This window comes from Diospyros lotus, chromosome 10 (genome assembly GCF_014633365.1).
Source record: "Diospyros lotus cultivar Yz01 chromosome 10, ASM1463336v1, whole genome shotgun sequence".
Classification (NCBI taxonomy): domain Eukaryota; kingdom Viridiplantae; phylum Streptophyta; class Magnoliopsida; order Ericales; family Ebenaceae; genus Diospyros; species Diospyros lotus.
In genome coordinates this window covers 12,184,949-12,209,112 of record NC_068347.1, presented here as the reverse complement: position 1 = coordinate 12,209,112, position 24,164 = coordinate 12,184,949, and the positions used below count along the sequence as shown (strand labels likewise).

General features: G+C 40.6%; 1 protein-coding gene across 1 annotated transcript; it reads left to right on the top strand.

Moving 5' to 3' along the window:
• The first annotated feature begins 204 nt into the window (after positions 1-204).
• Positions 205-6,243, top strand: LOC127811101 (uncharacterized). Its single transcript, XM_052350814.1, has 2 exons — positions 205-704; positions 6,142-6,243. The coding sequence occupies exons 1-2, from the start codon at positions 225-227 to the stop codon at positions 6,241-6,243; spliced, it is 582 nt and encodes a 193-aa protein (XP_052206774.1). The 5' UTR covers positions 205-224.
• The last annotated feature ends 17,921 nt before the right edge of the window (positions 6,244-24,164 follow it).

Below are 24,164 nucleotides of genomic sequence, written 5' to 3'. Positions count from 1 at the left end.
GTTACCACCACCTAGGGTTCCATTTCGCTCCACCGACACACACTGCAGAAGAGATCAGACACTCACATGAAGCTTACCGGCCGGCATTACAATCTCTGCTGCAACGTCGTCTATTTACTCTATCTGCTTAATTATTTCCAAATATAACCATATAGCACAACATTCTCTTCTTCACCAAAGTCTCTCTCTCTCTCTCTCTCTCTCTCTCAAGTCAATCTAAATCAATGGATGCTCTGTGGAATTTGGAAGACAAATGGAAGGTGACGACTCAAGAAGCAGTCATTGTACTCGCTTGCACAGCATTTCTGGTGGTCGGATTTTGCGCCGCCACAGCCTTGAAGAGGAGAGCCCGCCGGAGGCAACTTGTCGATCAAGAGCCAATCGGAGATCAGGAGTTGCGTGTAGGCGTGGTTCCGACGTCCGATCGGCCACGGCCAGGCTGCGGCTCGGTGATGGCGGCGCTGGTGAGGTCGGTGCGGTGGAGCAAGGCGAGTAGGTACGGGAAAGAGGAGCCGCGGCGGCTGCTGCTCGGTGGAATGGAGGCGGAGGTGGGGTGGCAGAGCCACAATTCGGCGTCCCCGGTGTGGCAAAGGCCGATACTGATGGGCGAGAAATGCGAGCTGCCGAGGTTCAGTGGCCTTATCCTGTACGACGAGACTGGCACGCCACTTCGGTACTCTGCTCCCAAACAAATTGCTCATCAGGTACGGAAACAAACAAACTATTTCTTGGTTTTGTTTTTCCTTCAATTAGCGATTTTGTTTTTCTACTCTTTTTGTGATTTTTTTAAATATTATTTATATACTTAAATTTTATATTTATATTTTGTCATAAATTATATTAATATTATTGTTATTAAAATACAATAATAAATTTTTAGATACAATTGCAAGTATTATCTATCACCAACAAAATTACACGTATTTTTTATATTAAAAATTTATTATTATATTTTAATAATAATAATATCGATATGATTTTTCATATAAGAGTTGGAGTGCAATAGTGGGTGCCACTCGTCACCAATAGAGTTCTTCACATCTTTCACATTAAAAATTTATTATTATATTTTGATAATAATAATCATAAAAATATCAATAATAATATCAAACTTAAACCTTTAGATAACATTTTTAATTTTTTAATAATATGATGATTTTGGTATAGAAATCTATTTATTTACCAATCCAGCGCCAATCAAGATCCCCTTCATTATAATTTAGTTTTTTTAAATGTTTATCAAATTTTATTAACAAAAATTAACATAATATACATTGACATAAACCTAAAAATTATTTATATTAAAATTAACAAAAACTCAAAATATAAATAATTTTTATATTTATATTAACATATATCGTATTAGTTTTCGTTAACAAAAAAAAAAAAATGTAATTTGTGTCTTACACTTTTCGGGTACTCAAGATTATGGGGAGCGGTGGTGTACAGTTTTAGCCGTTGGAGTTTTCATTTGCTTACATCACTTCAGCTGCGTGATATAATGGAGAGATTTGATTGGTCCGTCGGCAGTTTCAGTAGGGTCCCATGAGCTCCTTAACTGGCTCCAACGTTTTAGTTTTCAAATTCTAATATATATATATACACTAGCGTATACTCATGACTAAAGACACGATATAAATAATATAATAATCTTTTCTTACTCTTAAATAATATATATAATCTTTTCTTGTTTCTTAAAAAATCTTTATTTTTTCTTTCCTCGTCAAACTAACATGTGTAGTTTCTCTGCCTCCAGGACCAGAAAGTCAAGGATGGGAGAATTACACTGAGGGATTTGTTGTAGGGTTGCCCATACAATTGTTGCAGACTTGCCCCCACAATTGGGACCCTTTATATACATATATATATAAATATATATATGTATATGTGCTTTTCTTCACGACGTAGATGTTGTAATGAATGACTTGCTTAATTTACTTAGAATGACAAAAAATAATAATAAAACCAAAGTTAAGAACCCACAAAACATGACATGAGCAATTGTGTGTTTATTGTTTGCAGTGATTTTATTATAATAAAAAAAGAAATTATTGTCTTAGAATATAATATATTTCAAAAATTAATACGTAATTTTTGAAATATTCCTAGAGACAATTGTACTTAGAAATGATTCATCTAAGGTTGAATTCGTAAGGTTTAATTATATTTTATTTAAAAGTAAAATAATTATAAAAATTTGCAATTGAAGAATATAAATATAAGATTTATTTAAAAGTTTATTGAAAGAAATACATAAACAAAAGTTAATTTTATGCATATTTACATCCCTGCTCATGACTTAGGTATACGGGTAGGAAGAACCAATATATATATATATATATATTTGTGAAATCCTAAACTCTTCGAAGTTTCAAATGTACCCCCAAGTCCAACTTACAAAATCAATACATTTACACACCTTTTAAGCATGTGCAATACACACGCGTGCCTTCAACGATTGGAAGCAAAAATTGGTCGGCAGAAGTCCAATAGCCACGCCCGAGAAACTGAATAAAACCCCTGCTTTTCTGCTTCAAAGTGATTCAAATCGCTTTCAATTTGCTTTGCTACAAATGCAAAAATCAATTCAAGGTGATCAAATCGCTTCAAGCTAAAAAAGGATAAGCAATTGCTTCAAGCTAACGAAGGAGAAGTAACAGAGAATGGCATCGGCATCGGTGCCGCCGTCAATCTTTTCCTGTTCTTGAATCATCGACAAACCAAAAGAACGACACCATCACATCTTTGAATCTTCGAACCGCTTTTGGTTCTGCTTCAAGCTATCAATTTCTTTGAATCTTTGGTGAACTTCCACATTACAAGCAATAATTATAATAAAAGCTCCAACAAACATTCAATTCTTTAAAGAAATTAACAATAATTTCAATTTCAAATTAAAGAAACCAACAATAATCAAATTAATGAAGACAAACGAAGAAGAAATAGATGAAGTTGTGGTGAACAGGAATCACTGAATTAGAACAAGATTTTGCAAAAGAAGAAACAAACAAAGAAATTGCAAAAGAAAAAATAGGCGAAGCTATATACCCCTTTAAGCTAAATTGATGGCGGCACCAAGCAATTTGAGCTATGAATCAATTTGTGTTACACAGAAACAACGACACCAAGTAGGTGAGCACAAAAATGTCAATTTGTGTTTGGGAATTGATGGTGGCTCAGTTGTTAGTTTGTGTTTGTGAATCGATAGCGACACCAAGTAATTGAAGTTGTGAATTGATGGCGACACCGAGCACCAAGAAACCATGCGAGAAGGGGGAACGACGAAGGCTGTAATGAAGATGTTTAAGAGAGATTGTTGTTATGCTTTTAATTTGATTTTGATGATGAAAAATGTTATGATTTTAGAATTTGAAAATGAAACATTTTGTATATCCTTGAAATTTCTAAGTGAAGAGTTCATGGCCTAAGGATGCTAATTTTTCTAAGTATCTTTTCAAACCATATAAAACCCTCATTGGTAAATATTTTATCTTGAAAAATATCACTTTATCATTTAAGAAATATTTTCTTGAACTCGAATGAATATGTGTATGAATCATGTCTAAATTGTTTTTCAAAAATCATACACTTTTGTTAAATAATGAAGACAAAAACTATTGACTTCTCCATGTAAACTGTCGACTAATACATATATCATCTTATGGGCTATTTTAAAGTTAAAAAACTATTGACTTGATGTTTATAAAATGTCGACCTTGTTAAGCCTAGAGCAAAACAATCGACATTCCTTGAGAACTACCAACAAGCATTTTTCAAGCTCTTGGTTGTTTGATTCTAAGTTTAACAACAGCAGACAATGACTGAAAAATGCCGACCCTTCCTTGGAAATTGTCTGTAAAACTTTGTTAGTTTAAGATGATGGTGAAGTAAGCTTTTTCACCCTTTTTTGAACAAAAAATAACTTGAAGCTTAAAAGTAAAAACAAACTGAAACAATGCAGTACACATGATATATAATGGTTCGGCTATGCCTACTCCACTATCTTAGTTCCTTATTAAGGATATTGTCCAATCTACTTACTTGGGTAGCTTTTAAAACGGGCTAAGTTACAAACCTTTACAACCAATGACTTTTACTATGGTCAGTCTTAACCTTTACAAGATTACAATAAAAATGTGAATAAGGGATACAAGATAAGGTATAAAATGAACATGATTTATAAACTTTTCTCTAGAGTTTACAAAGAGATGAAAGAATGTTAAAGAATAAGATCAATCTCTCTTTTTCCTTTTGATGAATGTAAACAGTAAGGCACTTCTTGAAAGCTTTTGAATACTCTAGATTTCAGTTCACAACTATAACACCCCGTTTTTCTCATGAGTGGCATTAACCTGGGATTTTGAGAATATTTTTTCTCAACATACACTTAACATAAATTATTCCCCAACAATCTCATTCTACCTTTTTAGCATATCAAACTTAATAATCAATAAGCTAAGATAAGAAATATTATCACATATGCAAAAGCAAAATTGAAACCTCAAATGGTACATAACCACAAACTCTTCATTCATAACATAGAAATCGTACCATTGTTTAACATCTCATCTTCAAAACAAAATACATGGAGACTCATCTCTCAGTAGTAACAACTGAATACCTCAAACATAGTGAAAAGATATGTTAAAGATCAACTATGTAAACAACGACTACATCTCAAAATTCTCTTTTCCCTTGGCGTCACTGCTTTCACCTGGAACGTTTGAATATTCTAGAGATATAGTCCAAATTAAAAGTTGAATCATTTAAGTGAATGTTCAAAAATATTTTCATGAATATATGTAAGACCATGAACCGACACGTCCCAGCCCTAGAGAACCTCGCACAACACTTAACCCAAACGAGGGAAAAATGCAATTTCTCTAAGAGCAACATAACCACATTAACACATTGGCATAACACAGTCCTAACTTAAGAGGGGCAACATTAATGCATCTCCCTGATATCATGGGAACAATCGTTACCACTTCCGTCACAAGAGAATCAACATCAATGTAGGAAGTGGGTTATCACACCACAATCACGTCAGGGATTACGTTCCTACTCAAAAGCACTCCGAAAACACTACTCATTTCCAATGCATATGCCAATGCCATAACCACAACATGTAATGATGCATCACATAAAATGACATTTTAATGCACGTATTTCAATGCACATGTAAATAAACATTTTGGATTAACCATCCACATAAAATCAACCTATCATAAGTCAAACCATTTGTACAAAACAAGCCAAGTTTTGGGTTGAACCACTTACCTTGACGTACTTAGAATACCTCGATTCTCGTGTCTAAATCCTCAATTCTCATGCCAGGCTTCAACAATTGTACTCAATTTTGAACCTCAACATACCCTGGCCATCATATTTATTTAAGAAAATCAATATTTTATTTTTTCTAATTTCTTCATAATTTTTCTTTTATTTTATTCATATTTTTTCCCAAAAAATTCTAAAATAAATACCTCCTCAAGATTTTTCCCAAATTTTCCACCACCATAAATCATAAAATAATTTTAAAAAAATTATAAATTAATTTTGGACAAAAATGGTACCTCACGCGCCCTACGTGTAATGGCCAACGCATGCACCTCACGTGTTGGTCGTTTTCTTCGGCTCTGGTCGCCAGCAATTGTTGTTTTCCATCCTACCTTGTTCTACTCCTCAAGTTGATCACAAAGGTGCCTTTGAATGCATGAAATAACCACCGAAAGTGGCTCAATTGGCCGTTTAAATGTTCGACCAAGGCTTTTGTTGACTCTTCTAGTGACCTCTCGAAACCTTCTCAAATCTGAACGAAATCTCACCAAACTCTTTAGAAAAATTTTACAAGACACAAATAACAAAAGCCCTTTATTCTCAACACTTGATTCACCTTCTAAAGCTTCGAATTTGATGAAAAACCCTTTACCATTGACCCCTTTTTATACCAGTTTTTTAGCCTCGAAACATACGTTGCTGTCAAATTCAAGGTCTTAAATGCCTTAACCTGGCTTAGATCGACCTAAATCCTCCATCATTAGCCTCAAACGAGCGGATTACAGAGGCCGAATTTTTGACCATCTCATGACTGCAATTTTTATCAAATTGGCTGTCAACATGGTCGTTTCTTCATCACAGGTAGGTCCTGACGACTCTAAGCCTAGCCCTGATGCCTATGAGTCCCTCCTAGTAGCCCTCCTACAACCAAAATTGATGATGGGAGAGGCGGCCAGTGGCTAATAGTGTTCACACTACCAGTATTTAGAAATTACACTTTTGCCCCTTTCAAACTTTTAAATTCCATTTGGGCCTTTCCATGCAACTCTTTGAGTTTCTAAAAATTCTGCAACGAAACCCTGAATTTCCTCTTACATTTTATCTCCCATGTTTCGTTTTACCACTTTTAGTTAAGATTCATAAATTACACTTAGGCCCAAATATATGCAAGATCACGTTTTGATCATGAATCCTTTTGTTTCATCCCAAAACCACTTTAGGGTTGTTCCTTATGCAAAACTTGAATCCCCCCTGGGTTCCTTTGATTTTTTGAAAGTCCCTTACGATCATTCAGTTTTTCAGGCTGTATCATAGTTGTACCGAACACTGTCTCTGTTCTGATTTCTTTCAATGCCATAAATCTCGTCTCGAGATGCTCGTTAATATCATATCCTTTTTCTTAGATATCTAAGATCTTGGGCATTCCCGGCAGTTGATTCGGTCACTTATTAATTCAAATCTAGGGTATTACCTTCTGATATCAACTTCCACAAAATTTCATATTTCCACCAAAACACTTTATTCACCAAAATATCACAAGATTTTTGAGTATTACAATAACCTTCTTTATGTTCTTCAAGCTTTAGTTTCTTTATATAGTGTTCTATCACTTAATGCTTTTCTTGAACTGTCCATCAAGGTGAGAGAATGTTTTTTTTGCGTCTTAATTGCCACTTTTTGTCTCTATAACATCTCAAAATTTAGTTAGAAACATTAAAATCCATGTAGAATTTGTCTAAGAAGCATTTAATACTCTAAAAATTAAAGATAGATTGCATTTAATGTTCTATAACGACTATATTTTTTGAATTCTATCAAGTATTACTCAAGTATAAAGTGGTGTTTAATCGACAAAGTTTAATCTTTACTCAAGTACATATGTTTTGTAATAAACTATTTTTATGACTTACTCAATTACAAACTGCCTTTCACTAGATTACATTTTTTACACAAAATTTTTTAATACATACTCGATTAGAAAAGCTATATTTATTAGAGTTGTGACAACTCACTCCAATCTACGGGCGCCACCAGTGAGTAATTGACTAGATTACTCATTTACCAAGCCAATAATTGAAGAGATGGACTATATTTCAACAAGAAACACCCTAGGTGGGAGCTAGGCTTCGTCCTTCTCTTTGCTCCACTTAAGGAATCATTCCAAAACTGTTATTCCAAAATACAACAATTAGTATTTATAGGAGTAGGGTGCCCGTGTATGCCGTCAGCCTCGAGATCTAATCAAAGACTGGTTGCAGAATTAGAGTGGGCTTCCGAAGGACCTTTGGGACGTGACATAAATGATATTTCCAAAGGAATGACTTCGGTCCTCCATAGGCAATTCGCTTGGCTTCTCTTCTGAAGGAACAACTGTACCTTCCCGAAGGCTGGCTTGCAATGAGGTCCTTCCAAGGAGCTTGATCTTCCCGTGCGAAACCTCATTCCGAAGGAGTAGAGTGCTGCGTCCGGAGGAACTGGAGGGTCCTTCCAAAGGAACAGGTGCTTTGCTCCCGAAGGGGAGAGCAAGGGCTTCCTCCGGAGAACGCTTCCAAAGGAATGGGATGGGGCTTCCAAAGGACTTGTAGAGGGGAAACAAAGGTTAGAAGGCTCGCGGGATTCTCCTCCTGTGAAGACCATCCGATAGTTAAGTCAGTAACGGAAGGAAAATAATCGTAAGGAAAAGAAAAGAAGGCTAAATTTTCGAAGGAAAGTGGGAGAGAAATACAGATGTATGGATCCCTTTTTGAGTGTTGGACTTAGCCTTTTATAAAGATCGCTCAGCAAAACATGTGTCAGTTCTAAAGGGATTCCTTCCGAATGAATCCCGGAAGGACTTCCGAGGAGTCATTTCGAAGAGCCCTTCCGCAGCTACTCCCAACACCTTCTGCTTTCGATTATTGGGGCACAACAATTGTCCCCCCAATCTTTATTTTGTTTTGCTAAAGATACAGAATGAAGAGTAATTGCTAGCCATATTGCACCAAGAATCGACAATGTCTCTTCGCAATGTCTGCTTCCGAAGGCTCTTCCCGAAGGACCACTTCCGAAGGCTCCCTCGGTAATCGTGGCGTTTGGGCTTCCATATATCAGCTATAAATAGGCTCAGCCGCTTCGGGAATTTTTTCACGATTTCACCCTTTTAAAAGAATCCCTCGCACATCTGTGTTATTTCATTTCAAAGCATTCCTTTCTTGCCTTGCTCCATCTCTTTTCGAAGGAATTCCTTTCGAAAGAAAAAACCCTATGTTAGGTAATCCACTAAACATCCTTATTTGCAGTTTTTCCTTCGAAATACGTGTTCCTTCCGAAGGAACATTTTTTCAGGACAGTGCTTGTCTCCTTCGAGCTTCTTCCGAAGCAAATACGCGTTAGAACCTAGGAGGTTCCTTCTGAAGGAAAATCATCTTAGACCTAATCCAGCTCCTTTCGAAGGAAAATCTCTTGGAAGGAATCCCCTTCTGAAGGAAAATCCTTTCGAAGTGACATTAACTCTTTTAGCAAGACAAACTCCTCAAGCCTTTTTTCTCTATTTTCGACCATTCCCGTTCCCTACTATGGCCAGTGGAAAGATATACCATCATGATATCGATTCCCATGGGGTCGAGCATTTCTTCTTGAAGGGTAAATGCTCCCGTATGAACGAAAATGATGTGGCCCTTATTCGTCAAAATCACAACATTCCTGGGGAGTATCGTACTAGGCTTCCTCGCGTTGAGGAAAATTGTGCGGTTGATGTAAAAGAGGGGTGGATGAGTGTCCATGAGGCTAGCTTTCACCTAGGTTTCCATCTCCCTCTCCATAATTTTGGTCTTAAGTTTCTTCGTCTTAGTAGACTTGCTCCAGGCCAATTGTATCCCAATTGTTGGGCTCAATTAGTTTGCCTTTTTTTCATTTGTAGTGAGAATGACATAGACCCCACTGTGGACTTCCTTTACTACCTCTTCCACTTACGCTTAGTTAAGGAACGTTTTCACATGTATACCCTACAACGGACCCGAGGTGATCATCTTTTTTCTAAGTCTCCTCCATGAGAAGCTTTGTTCAACTCACGGTGGTTCTTGGTCCAACCTCCAAACGGGGTGTGGAATGCTCCCCGCGAATGGTGCACCAATCCTGAGAGAGCGGGGAAACCAATATTGAGTGCCCCCTTTTCTGAACTTAGGGAGAGATATGAGGATAGTCATCGTGTTATTACTCGGGGTGGCCCTAAGCATCTCCTTGACCTCTTGATCGTGGACAAATTGATAAGGGTGGGCTAGATTTCGGAGCATGGCGAATCGTCTCGTCGTAGGGTGCCCAGGGTACCATGTCCAGATCCTCTAGTTGGCCCAACGCCCATTGTCACGGCCAGAGGAGGAGGTGTCCCTCTCCAGGAGCAACCTTCTCCTGAAGGTGTGGACCCCCTTAGTTGTTTCACAATCCTTCCTTGTTTTAATCTTTGCACTCAAGTTATTGTTATGGTATCTAACCACGTTGTGCATTTTTCTTACAGCCATGCATCACTTAATGAGATCTTCTAACCAACGGGTCACCCCTAGAGCTACACCGGTTGAAATGCAACCCCCACTCGATCCTCAAGATGAGGCCTTTGTCCCGATGCTTGTAATACCGAACGAGGTGAGGGGGTAGGACAGACCTGGGCTCCTCTGCGTCACTGCCATCGGAGGAGGAAGAGGAGTCATCACCAAGTGGTAAAGGCGGACCTTGCTATGTTTCAACCTGCCGATGATCCCCTTGCTCAAGATTCGCCAGCCAAGCCCCTTCTTGGGTTTACTGCAGCATCCTTTTAGCTCGAGATGGAGGTATCCGTGGCCATGAGTGGGGACCTCCACCACACTCCACACGAGCCACCCAGGCATGGGGAGGGTCTGGAGGGCGAGGCTACTTCTCGCGTTGACTAGGCCACCGTTGATGCAGTTCACGAGAGCGGCTGGGGATTGTATCACCGTATTGTGATCAATCCTTAACGCGACGATCATCGCACTTTGCACATGGAGAAGGGGTCTGCTTCCAGAGGATTGGCCCTGATCTTTGCCGCATACTAGCTCCCCACCAGGGGGTAGTACAGTTGGACGCCAATTACTAGGTCCGCGGGGAGCACTTCGACATGCAACCTGGGGTTCTTGACACGGACACCATTGAAATGCCTGGGGTTGGTGCCCACCTTCTCTACTCCTCCATCATTCCTCGCGATGAAGGTCGATATTTCCACAATTCTTCGGAGGATATGGACGAGTTTGAACGACATCTTGCGATTGTAAACTTCCTTGCCTCTTTCTTTATTTTTTCTTTTCTCAGTGGCCGTCTTATTTTTCTCTCATTGACCTTCCTCTGCTTTATTCTCACAGGGTGCTCAAGGTTTCATGGTGACCAACACTATGAACCGTGCATGACTGGCGCGCCAAGAGGTGCGAATTTATAACTTGACAGAGAAGTCCTTCCAATGGAAAGAGGACGAGCAAGTCCTGAATATGACAATCATCCATCTGGAGTCGGATAAGACTAGTCTCGAAGCTCAACTCCAGGATCTCTCCATAAGTCGCCAGGCGATCGAGGATAATGCCCGCAAATGGGAGGTAGCGCTGGAGGCCCAGAACCGGACTTATGAAGAAAAAGTATCTTCTCTGGCGGTGACCCAAGAGGAGGTGTCTTGTTTGAAAGGTGACATGGCCTGCGCCGAGGAACGGGTAGCAGCGTCACTCCAAACGGCTGCACGTGCTCAGATGGAGACGAAAAACATGTGAGAGAATAGGCAGCGCGAAATTGAAGGGACAACGAGGGAGGCTATGAAGTAATACCTTCTTTCCAGGGATTTCTTCAGTCGTAAGGATAGTTATGCTAACTACTTTTTGAAGTTCGACTTTTATCTCTGCCGTAATTTCATGGAGACCAGGCACCTGGGGGACTTTTTCTCAGAGATAACTTTTGATAATGCCATGTCTGTCGGGACCACTCCTGACTGGAGAAAGTACAAGCTAGATAACCTTGGGCCTGAGGAATGTATAAGACAAGCGTTGGAGGATGACCTTAGTAATCTGCAGGGTCCATGGAGTCCTTATGCTCTAGAGTTCGAGGAGGGTGAAGTAGGCGCCAGCTTGTTGAACACCGCTCAAATGATCGAGAGAGACTTGGAAATGTATCTTACTGCTAATGCTTCTCAAGGTCTGCCCCCTAAAGAGGGTTTGGGCCACGTGGATCGCCGTCCAATCGAAGATTAGTGTAGACTTTATAACTGATATTGTTTTTACCTAGCTGTATGGAATGATCATTTTGTTAGTTTCATCTTGAAGCATCTTTTGAGTTCCTGACATGTTTCTTTAACTATTGCGCTTTATTTTATCGACTTTGTATGAATATAGCTTTTTGGAAGTCGTTCCAACGTGCCTCCTGTAATTGACTTGTTTGCATTGTTACGTAATTTGTTCGTTGGTTGTGAGACTTGCATCCGCACCTATTTAAGCTTCAATTTATTCGCCTCGATGGTTCAATTATTATCTCCTTTTCAAGGCTCTTTGGTCTCAGGAAACTCGGGATATGCCTTTCTCCCCTGACTTGTTTACGACGAGACTCATGTAACGTTTATCAAGCTCTCAGATTTTTCAAGATTGGGGGGTTGCCTTTCAGTTGGCCCTTCGCGAATGTTTCTAGGAGGGGCATGTGCTTGCAAATTCTTTAGTTAACCATTTTTTTTTTTTTTAAGGGGACACCTTTTGATGGTGCCTGCTATTTTTCATCAGTTTCATTTACCTTAAGAGAGCTAGGTTGGGCCAAGGATCCAATGCGGGATTAGTCTCGGGCATCCGAGTTTACCGGGAGACCTAGGCGCCAGATCAATCGAGGAGTCGTGTCTAGCTTATGAGCATAGCATTGGACTTCAATCGAGGGATCCGGGTGAGTTTGCGGGCGTAGGCGTCAGAACATCTGATGATCCTGAGTGGGTCTATCATTGTAGGTGTTAAATTGAGGCTAGATAGTCAAGTCTTTGAGGTAGGTTCTGGTCTTTCACCCTCTAGACTACTATTCCAAGGTCTAGTCTGCCTCCGGGACTCTGGGTTTGGCCAACAGTCCTGTTAGGGATTCCTTCTGGGCGTCCAACTTTTGCTGGGAGACCTAGGCGTCAGATCGATCCAGGAGTCGGGTCTATCTTAAGAGCATAGCACAGGACTTCAATCGAGGGATCTGGGTGAGTCTGCGGGCATAGGCGTCGGAGTACCAGATGGTCCCGACCTAGTCTGGGGTCATAGGCATCAGATTGTAACTGGGCGACTTGGGCCTTGCGCGGTGTAGGTGTCTTTTGACTTACCGTATGGAAGCATCATCTCCTTCTGCCCCTTACGAGAGTCAGCTTGCTCTCAGCATATCTAGGTTCAATGGCCAGTTCGCTTAGGAGCATAGCACCAAACTTCAATCGAGGGATCTGGGTGAGTCTACAGGCATAGACGTCGGAGTACACAATGATCCTCACCCGGCTTTTGGTCGTATGCCCCTAATTTCCACTAGGCTATCCTGATCTTGTTAGGGGTCATCACTGGGTTGTTGTACCTGCTTCATGTTTTATCGTACATATAAATGCTCAAGGCATAAGAGATTTTACGTGATTCGGCTTATAGTTTGCCTACTCCACGGGAATACATGGGGGTGCTCTTTTATTCATAGGGGAATTATTACATAAAGAAATTAAATTAAAAAGAACTTCGGCTCTCAGTGGAGTCAGGCAGCGCCTCTTGTAACGAACGCATCTCCATGCCTTCAGCTTTGGATCCTTTAAGGCTAGCCTCGATTGCCAGGGCGGTGAAGTATCTTTTGAGGTGCATGGTATTCTAGGTCTTACTCATCATCTCTCCCTACAATGTCTGTAATACGCAAGTGTTGGGTCCTAGCATCTTCTGTATCTTATAGGGTCCTTCCCAGTTTGGTCTGAGTTTTCTTTCCTCCCTAAGGGCATTTGTAATCGCTGTTCTCCTGAGCACTAGATCTCCTTCCTAGAACATTTAAGGACAGACCCTCGCATTGTAATAGCTGGTGATTCTTCTTTGATATGCCGCCAACTGCATAGCTGCCTTCTCTCTCAACTCATCTATCAAATCTAGGTTCTCTCTCAAACTTTCTGAATTCTCTTTCTCCCTGAAAGCCATAACCCGAGGCGAGATGAGGTCTACTTCCTCCGGAATAAGGGCATCTGTCCCATATACCAAGGTGAATGGTGTTTCCCCTATATGCATGCGACTGGTCGTGCGATAAACCCATAAAATGTTGGGGAGTTTGTCGGTCCATTTGCCTTTGGCTTGTTCCAGTCAGGTCTTCAACCCGTGTAGGATAGTTTTATTGCTTGCTTCTGCCTGCCCGTTGGCTTGTGGATATGCCATAGATGCCATCCTCAAATTGATGCCCCATCTTTGGCAAAAAGCCTTAAAAGCTTCAGAATCAAATTGTGTTCCATGATCCGTGTTGAGAATTTTGGGTATGTTGAAATGAAATATTATATCTTTCCACACCATTCCCTCTACTCTTTTCTCAGTGATGGTTGCTAGCGGTTCAGCTTTGACCTACTTCGTGAAGTAATCAGTGGCCACCAGTAGGAATTTTCTTTGCGTTGATGCCATCGAAAATGGACCCAAAATGTCTAACCCCCATTGTGCAAATGGCAACGGCTAAAATATTTTCTGGATTAACGAAGGGGGTCGCATTGTCAAAGGGGCGTGTTTTTGGTACTTATCAAATGTCCGCACTTTTCGGGCTGCGTCCTGCCTCAAGGTGGGCCAAAAGAAACCGGCCCATAGGATCTTTCCAACCAATGCTCTTCTGTTGAGGTGCTCACCATAGTACCCTTCGTGCACTTCTTCCAGAGCCTACCCTGCCTCTCGGCTCCCCAAGCACTTAAGCAATGGCACGACATACCCTCTCTTGTATAGCTCTTGGCTAATAATTATAAAGCGGGCCGTATGGGTCTTCAATCTCTTAGCCTCCATGGGTGTTGCTGGAAGCTCCTGATTAAGCAGGTACTTTAGCATTGGCATCCTCCAGTTATCATCCATATCAATGCAGAGAACACCTTTTTTGCTCTCATCTACACTTGGTCATTGCAGGACCTCTATGTGGATCAACCGTCCTAGGGTATCTCAAGTGGAGGCCAATTTGGACAGTGCGTCAGCGTGATGGTTGAGGGACCTGTTGATCTGAATAATTTCAAAGCGTTCAAACCTGTGGGTGTGTCCCTTCACCTTCTGTAGATAACGGGCCAAGATTGGCTCTCTTACCTCAAAAGCGCATTGGAACTGTTATACTACCAACTGAGAATCGCTGTGGGCGGTCAGGCTTTTTACCTCCAATATTTCTGCCAATTTCATTCCAGTTAATAAAGCCTCGTATTCTGTTACATTGTTTGAGCTGGGAAAGGTGAAGCATAGGGAATATTCTAACACTTCTTTCTCCGGAGAGAATAATACCACCCCTTCCCCACTCCCTTTGGCATTGAATGCTTCGTCAATGAACAACATCCATTCATTCATGTAAACTTTTTATGCTGCTGGAGAATGAGTGCATTGCACTATGAAATCCGCCAACGCTTTCCCTTTTATTGTGTTTCTAGGCTCAAAGCTGATATTGTATTCACTAAGTTCAACTGCCCACTTGGTTAGCCTTCCTGAGCATTCCGGTCTTTGTAGGATTTGTCTTAACGGCTGATCTGTCAATAAGGTCATGGCGTGGGCTTGAAAGTAGCGTCTTAATTTTCTCGCTGCCATTAACAAGGCTAGAGCTACCTTTTCAGCATAGGGGTATCACGTTTCTGCTCCTTACAACACCTTGCTCACATAATATATCGGACTGTCAATCTGTCCAAGTTGTCTGATGAGGATGATGCTCACTGCCTGATGAATGACTCCCAAATATAGACATAGTTTTTCTCCAATTTCTGGTAGTGTCAGTAGGGGAATCTCCTTGAGGTATGCTTTCAATTCTTGGAAGGCCTTCTCTCACTTAGGAGTCCACTAAAAACTATTTCCTCCCTTTAAAGCCTTGTAGAAAGGGAGGCTGCGCTCAACCTGTTTCGAGAGAAATCTGCCCAATGCTGTTAGAAGACCATTCAACCTCTAAACTTCTTTCATTGAGGAGGGGGACTACATGTCAATCACTGCTTTCACTTTTTTAGGGTTAGCTTCTATCCCTCTAGAGTAATCATGTATCCTAGGAATTTTCCTGACTTTACTCCGATGCACACTTGCCAGGACTCAGGCGCATGTTATTTTTCCTAAATATTGCAAAAACCTTTTTGAGTTGACTGGCATGTGACTCACCTTGTCTACTCTTTACTATCATATCGTCCACATATTCTTCCATCACCTCCCCCAGTAGGTCCTTGAATATCTTATTGACCATCCTCTGATACGTGGCCCCTGCATTCTTTAGGCCAAAAGGCATCACCTGGTGGCAGTACGTCCTTTTTTCTGTAATAAAAGCCATTTTCTTAGCGTCAGGCGGATACATACTAATCTGGTGGTAACCTGAAAACGCATCCAAGAAGCTCAATATGGCATATCCAGAGGTATCAGCTAGCCTGTCTATTTGAGGGAGTGGGTAAGAGTCCTTTGGGCAAGCCTTGTTCAGCTTGGTAAAATCAATGCACACTCGCCATTTCCCGTTGGCCTTAGGTACCATCACGACATTCGCCAGCCACTCGGGGTGTTGGACCTTCCTAATGAATCCTGCTTGCAGGAGCTTATCTACTTCTTATTCCAGGTGTTTCAATCTCTTAGGGGCGATGTGTCTTTTCTTCTTCTTGACTGGCCGAGCTTCTAAACGGATATTCAGTCGATGGGATATGATTTTAGGGTTGATTCCAGGCATGTCGGCAGGCGTCCAAGCAAATATGTCCGCACAGGAGCGCAAACATCTAATGATCTCTTCTTTCTCCTGGCTCTCTAGTTGGCTTCCCACATGTACTTTTTGGCTTCCATCATCAGGGTTTAAAGGGATGGTTTCGAGGATTCTATAGGCTAGGGCTTGTTAGCTTCAAGAGTTTCTTCGCTGATTAGTAAAGTCTCTTCGGTTATTATTTTTCCCTTTCCTTTGGCACCTTGCATGGAGCTGACATAACATACTCGGGCTTGTTTCTGATTACCTCCTACCTGCCCAACCCCCTGTGGAGTAGGAAATTTCATCAACAAATACCATGGAGAAATGGCGCCTCTCATAACATTAATGAGCGAACGTCCCAGGATCACATTGTAGGCAGAGGAGAAAGTCCTGACTACCATAAAGTTCACTTGCCGGGTGATCACTTGAGGGTGGTCCCTGAGTGTAATGGGCAACCGAACTGATCCGACCACTGGCATCGCTTTCCTGTGAAGCTATATAAGGGGGAGGTCACTGTCTTCAGCCGATCATGGGCAATGTGCATCTTCTCGAAGCAATTCCAATATAGGAGATTTACAAAGCTTTCGTTATCCACTAGTATTCTTTCAATCGGGTGCTTGGCAATGAAAGCGGAGATAACCAAAGGGTCATCGTGAGGGAGCAACACATTTCCTTGGTCTTTGGGAGCAAACATAATGGGGTCTTCGTCCTTTTGAACCTTTTCCACTGAGTTCACGTGCAACGCCTGGCATGCATATGCCTTTCTAGCAGAGGAAGAATCACCCACCAAATTTTCTTCTCATGAGATTACATGTTTCCTCTCCATAATAGGCTCATTATCATATTCTTCTGCACTTGGGTCCGCTTCTTCCCTCATCTGATTATTTATCTCTCCTTCTTTTTGTTGAGGTGACTGATTTTCTCTTCTGTTTGGGGCATCATTCCTTGGACGCGGGGGCCTCCTCTGGATATCTCTTATGGGGTCCTCTTTTCGGCCTTGTTGGTTTTTTGGCTTATCTAGTATGAATCGATCGAGCTTCCCCTCTTTGATTAGCTGCTCAATCTAATTTCGTAGTTCCCGACACTGGTCTGTAGTATGCCCTGGGGTTTCATGAAATTTGTAGAAAGAATCCATGTTCCTACCCATTGGCTGATTGAAACGTGGAGCAAAATTAATGAGTCCGATATGTGCAATGGAGGAAAGGATAGTGGCTCTCGGCTCAGTAAGGGGAGTGAAGCTCCGAAATTGCATCTTCGGGGGCTTTTCTCTCCTCTGTACCTTCACTAATCTATCTGACCCAACGTCGTTCGGCTTTCCTATTCTTTTACCTTCCCATGCTTCCAAAATTTCCATTTGGACGATGAACTGTTTAGCTCGGGCAAACAATTCGGCCATTGAGTCTGGCTCGAAAAAGGCTAAGGATGTTTTGAGCGGGGCATAGGCGGTTCCATTAAGCAAGGCGGATGCTGCCAAACCAACCGGGAGGTCTCTTACTTCCTGTGTCGCAGCCCTAAACCTCTCGATGTATTGTTTTAGGGATTCATTTGGCCTTTGCTGCAAGCTCATCAAATACATGACACTTTTTTTCTTCGAGACATAGGCAGAGAATGCTTCCAGAAATTCTTTCTTTAGTTGCTCGAATGAACGGATATGTCTGATAGGTAACTCACTGAACCACTGTTAAGCTTATCCTATTAGTGAGAGAGGGAAAGCCTTGCACCTAGTGATCTCGTTCCACCCATGTAACACAGCCATTGCGACGAAGTGTTACAGGTGTCTCTCAAGGTCTTCCTTCCTCGAGTACACTGAGAGTTGTGGTGGCTTGAACCCTGGTTGCACCGGCTGTCTTTGGAGTTCTTCGGACAGGGGAATCCTTTCATGGGTGTTTCTGTTGGTGTCGCCACAATTTGCTTTTGTTCCAGCACTTCTTCTTGGAATTGAGGACCGTGGGTGGTACTATCCCGGAGGGCTTTGGAGGTGCTAAAGTTGTCGTAGGGTTTCTCCTTGGAATTGAGGACTGTCCTAGGGAGTGTTGCTCTTGGTTCGCTTATCTTGCTGGCGGGGTTTGCCTCCCCTGCCTTGCCACTTGTCTCCTTACCCCGACGACGTGCACCTCCCCTTGCTCTGAATGTTCCATGCCACCCAATCTAGTGGTCTGACATCCTTCCAGCATTGGAATGTTTCCTGAGCATACATCGTTATCTAGGTGATCTTCCAAAAGTCCATGTACTACAGGGTGCACCTGGCTGGGGACTCCTGTCCTGGTACGAGCGCTCATTCGAGTTGGATTAGGGGGGTTTTCCAAACTAGTTGACTTTGTCCCCCTCAGCATCTTGTGTTGAGATGAACTTTTTGTTGTGTTTCCCACAGACAGAACCAAATTGTTGTTGCCAAAATACAATAATTAGAATTTATAGGAGTGGGGTGCCCGTGTATGCCGTTGGCCTTGAGATCTGATCAAAAACTGGTTGCAGAATTAGAGTGGGCTTCCAAAGGATTCCTTCTGAAGGGTTCCTTCCGAAGGGTGCTTCCGAAGGACCTTTGGGACGTGACAAAAATGATACTTCCGAAGGAATGACTTCGGTCCTCCGTAGGCAATTCGCTTGGCTTCTCTTCCAAAGGAACAATTGTACCTTCCAAAAGGTTGGCTTGCAATGAGGTCCTTCCAAGGAGCATGATCTTCCCGTGCGAAACCTCCTTTCGAAGGAGTAGAGTGCTACTTCTAGAGGAACTGGAGGGTCCTTCTAAAGGAACGGGTGCTATGCTCCCAAAGGGGCGAGCAAGGGCTTACTCCGGAACTTGAGGTATGGTCCTTCCGAAGAATGCTTCCAAAGGAACGGGTGGGGCTTCCGAAGGAACTATAGGGAGAAACAAAGCTTAGAAGGCTCGCGGGATTCTCCTCCTGCGAAGACCCTCCGATGGTTAAGTCAATAACATAAGGCAAATAATCGTAAGGAAAAGAAAAAAAAGGCTAAATTTCTGAAGGAAAGTGTGAGAGAAATACCGATGTTTGGATCCCCTTCTGAGTGTTGGACTTGGCATTTTATAGAGAACACGTGTCAGTTCTAAAAGGATTCCTTCCGAAGGGTCCTTTCGAAGCAATCTCGGAAGGACTTTCGAGGAGTCCTTCCCAAGGGCCCTTTCGTAGCTGCTTCCAATTATTGGGGCACAACAAAAACAATTAAAGAAATCATAATAAAATGGGACCCGAAACCCAAGTGAGTTTCACCTTTCTTCAGTTCACCTCACAACACTACAAGAAAAAATCCCATTTGCGATTGATATTCTGATTGATTTACCGACAAAATACTTATTTAGCGACAAAATTTTTGACTAAATGTGTCAGTCGAAAAACGGCTCGTCAGTAAGTTTTACCAACGGAATATCATGTTGGTCACAAAGTACCGACCGAGTTAGCGACGGATTATATTTCCGTTGCTAAATTAATAAAATTCATTTAATACCAAATTAACGACCGAAATATCTTGGTAGTATTTTGCGACTGAAATTACCTGACGAATTTTCAGTCTCTAATTAATTAGTCAATTTTTAAAAAGATAAATAGTTATAAATTTTACCAATTGAAAATTCGTCACAAATCTGTCGAAAAATATTGTGTATTTAAAGGTGAATCGGGTTTAATTGGGCAATTAAACCTGGCCCGAGTTTATTTGGGGAATTAACCTAGCCTGGGTTTTATTGCCCAATTAAACCTAGCCCGGGTTTAATTGCGCAATTAAATTTTAAAAAATTATACTTATTTTTTAAAAAATTCGTATTAAAAACTGATATTATAAACTATCAAAATTTTATGCATAAATCAAAATAAAACAATACATTTGTATAAATTGAAAAGATACCAAAACCAACACACTTGCATTAATATTTATCATTAACTATATATGAGAACATTATGCCAAAAATATACATGGTTTTCTAAACACAAGTTCATATCTAACAAAAGACGAGTCTGAATGTTCCTGGTATGACTATTGTAGAGGTGTACCAGCAACACTTGATCCATATCCTACTTCTCCTATATGTTGCAACACACGTTGAATGATGGTCTCTACGGCATTATCTATGACGCCTCCTACAGCATCATGCACCATCCTAGACACCTCACAACACAATTGAGTCATATCTGCATGGGCTGTTGGCGGTGGCAGCCCTGTAGATCGAGAGGGGATAACATGAGCTTCTGAACCCATGCCATATACACGACCCTTCTTTCTACCTCCAACAACCTCCATCCAAAGACTGCTATCATCAATTGTTGGTTGTGTGGGTTGGGCACCATCACTTCCATCTCTTGGACTAGGACCCCTTCATGTCATCAAAGACTTGCGGTTGCCTTAACTGATTAGTAACTAGGGTATCGACTATGTTCATCAAACCTGCTAACATACCTCGCATCTCGATCATTCCTTGTCGTAGATCACTACTAAACTCCCTTGGAAAATCAGGCGTGGATATTGGAACCTCATCTGGAATAGAAGTAGCCTGACTGCGAGTATGGGGTCGTCCACCTCTATTACTTATCTTCCTGTATCACCATTTAGGGTTAGAATACTATAAATTGGGCCAACTTATCTAATTGACGGACATAAGTCCTAACTCTACCCAACATCCTATGTGTGTACGGGAGACTCCTCAAAACACCGCTCTGATACCAATATTGTAACACCCCATTCTCTTAGAATTGCCCGAGAAGAGGTGCTACGGGGAAACAAAATAAAACTAACTAATAAACTGAAATTTGATACCATAAATGAATATCATAATCAACTAAAATAAAACTCTGAGTCAACATAAACTGAAAACCATAAACTCTGTCTAAGAGACAATCCCTTAACTGAAATATAAAATAACCCTAAATGACAAGACACTATAAACTGACAATCTCCTAGACATCTTTTGTCTTGAGCGGCTCCACGTACACATACTACTGACCATTGCTGCTAGGCCCCACATCTGGTACTCCCCCACTAGGACCTGGAATGGTGAAGAGTACGAGGTGAGTTACAAAGCTCAGCAAGTAATAAGCTAGAAAGAATACTAAAACTGAATCGAAGAATATCGATACTAATAAAGTACTTACTAAACTTGTACTGAGTATAATCACTATCTATTTGCATTCATAAAAATGTAATGCACATAAACTGTAAACTAAATGCAGGTATGCAACTTTGGCTTATAGGCCCACATAATCTGATAAAACATACCTGATTGATCTGAATCCTGTAAACAGAAAAAAACTGTAAGCACATACTGTAGGTAATATGCCCTTAGCCCCCTGGTGGCTACCAGGCGGGCAACTCATAAACTGAGCTAAAACTGAAACTGGTGGGATCCCAGTGGACAAGTCACCTGACGCGCATAATGCAATGTTGTGCTCATATACATGCTGGCACACGATATGTAGTGCTCCATATAAAGTCATGCTCAATGCTCACACCAAAATGTATGCACATAATCTCATAGAATAATGTCGATCATGTCATAATAAACTACACATGTAATCTGATCTTTAATATATTGGAGTACAAAGATTCTGTAATTTTTGAGTATTGGCAAATTACATTTATCATAAATGTTATGGGTTTCAAATACTGAGGGTATTTATTATTTGATTAAATGATAACTGAAATTGGAGATCACTGATCAGCAATTTAATTAACAGAAGGACTCATTCGTATGCGAGGAGAAACATCTGAATGTGAATAAGACATTCGGATGCCAAAATAAAGCATTTGGATGAAAAGCATATGACTTGGGATGCATTCGAATGAGGAAGGGATCGTTCGGATGACACATGAAGGTATTCGGATAATGGGCTTAAGCATAGGGGGATCATTCGAATGGAAAGGAAGAACATTCAGATGATATCAGAAATTCATTCGAATGATACCACTGTGGCATTTGAATGCTACTCATAATCTCGGAACCGGATGAAATTCATTCGAATGCTACTCACAATCTCAAAAATCTGATGAAATTCATTCGAATGGGAGGGCTTATATTCGAATGCTAGATGATACAAAGCACAGGCTATTCGGATCTTTCAACGACTCATTCAAATGACAAAGCAAACTCATTCGAATGACACACTGAAAACTTTAAGAACACGAGGAGATGATACGATACCATTGAGAATTCATTCGGATGCCTCAAAACTCATTCGAATGACATAAGGCTCATTCGAATGTCTAGAATCTCATAAGAAATAAAACTCATGTTAACAGAGACTACATCTTGAATCAAAACTTAACATTGCTACACTATTCCGAAAGAAATCTTGGGAGAACAATCCCAATTGACATGAACTAACTTAAGGATGAATCAGAGATCGTTTTTGAAAGAAAACGCTGAAAGAATTATGCACCACTTATCAAACTTACTAGATACTCATATAACTGCGCATATACATATTCCTGTAAACACAACTGATAAAGATCCAGGAACAAAAATGAAGAGTCTTGTTTAATCTGAGAACGTATGCTAACATGATTTGGAGATTATATTTAAAAGAATTGCTATAAAGAATCATGCATATCTTCTTCATGCACTCACTATTACACGCATATATACATATACTTGCACTGTCTGTAAAAACTGAAACTCAACAAAGAGTTACTGAAAAAATGAGATTAATACTGAATCATGATCCCGTAAGAATGTTTTACAGGGATAGATACTTCCTCAAGGAAGCCTTTGATACGCTAATCTAAACATGCATATAGGTTTATACAAACTGGATGATAAACTGAGTATCAAACGTGAGTCTTAAAGATTCTGAAAACGAACTATCATGATCTCGTAATGGAAGGGATTACGAGGGGAATACTTGCCTTAATCTTCTTAACTGAATTGCAACGATTGCAAAGCAACTTCTCTTATGCTAGACACTACTGGAACTTCTTTTATCTTCTGTTCTTCACATGGCGTGAAGAAACTTATGGCTATCAAGCTATATATATAGGCATAAGAAGCCCTAGCCCATAACTCAATCTCCTTTTATAACTGAGAATCCTTCTCCTACTACCACTAGGAGACTCTCAATCCAAATCCATCTCACGCATGGATTCTCACTCTCCCTTAAATACATAATCTTACTTAATTAATAATAATACAAAAATTATTATTAAAACTCTCAAATAATAATAAAATTCTAGAATTACCTTCATGCCCTTGCATTTAATTGTCACAATAAATAAATATCATTAAATGCTATTTAAATACTATTCTCTCAATTAAAAATTACTAAATTGCCAACTTGGCAAATTCTCTTAACTCCAAAATTAAATAGAATTAAATGCTATTCTTTTCCTTCAAAATCTCTAAATTTCCACATTAAAATTAAATCGACAAATTCCTTTAACTCAAGAAATAACCAAAATGATTCTAAATAAATACTGGGCCCTCTAACGGGTTGTTACAATTTCTCCACTCCTTAAAAGAATTTAGTCCTCCAAATTCGTACCTGATTACTCGAATAACAAGGGGTAAAGATGCCTCATTTCTTCTTCTAATTTCCACGTCGCCTCTTCTGACGAGTGTCGCTGCCATTGCACTTTCACAAGAGGAATTGATCGGTTCCTCAAAGTCTTTTCCTTCCGCTCCAAAATACTAATAGGCATCTCTTCATAAGACACATCTTCTCTAACTTCAAGATTCTGAAAATCAATTACGTGCTGAGGATTTGGCACATACTTTCTCAAAATTGAAACATGAAACACGTTATGAACATGGGACAACTGAGGTGGAAAAGCTAACTCATATGCCAAAGTCCATATCCGTCTCAAAATTTCAAACGGACCAATGTAACAGGGACTAAGCTTCCCTACTATGCCAAATCTTCGCACACCTTTAATAGGCATGACTCTCAACCAAACATGGTCGCCTACCTCAAACTCGAGGTCTAGTCGTCGTTTGTCTGCATAACTTTTCTGTTTGTCTTGGGCTATCTTCATTCTTGCTTTGATAACCCGAATCTTTTCTGTCGTTTGTTCAACAATTTTAGGACCTA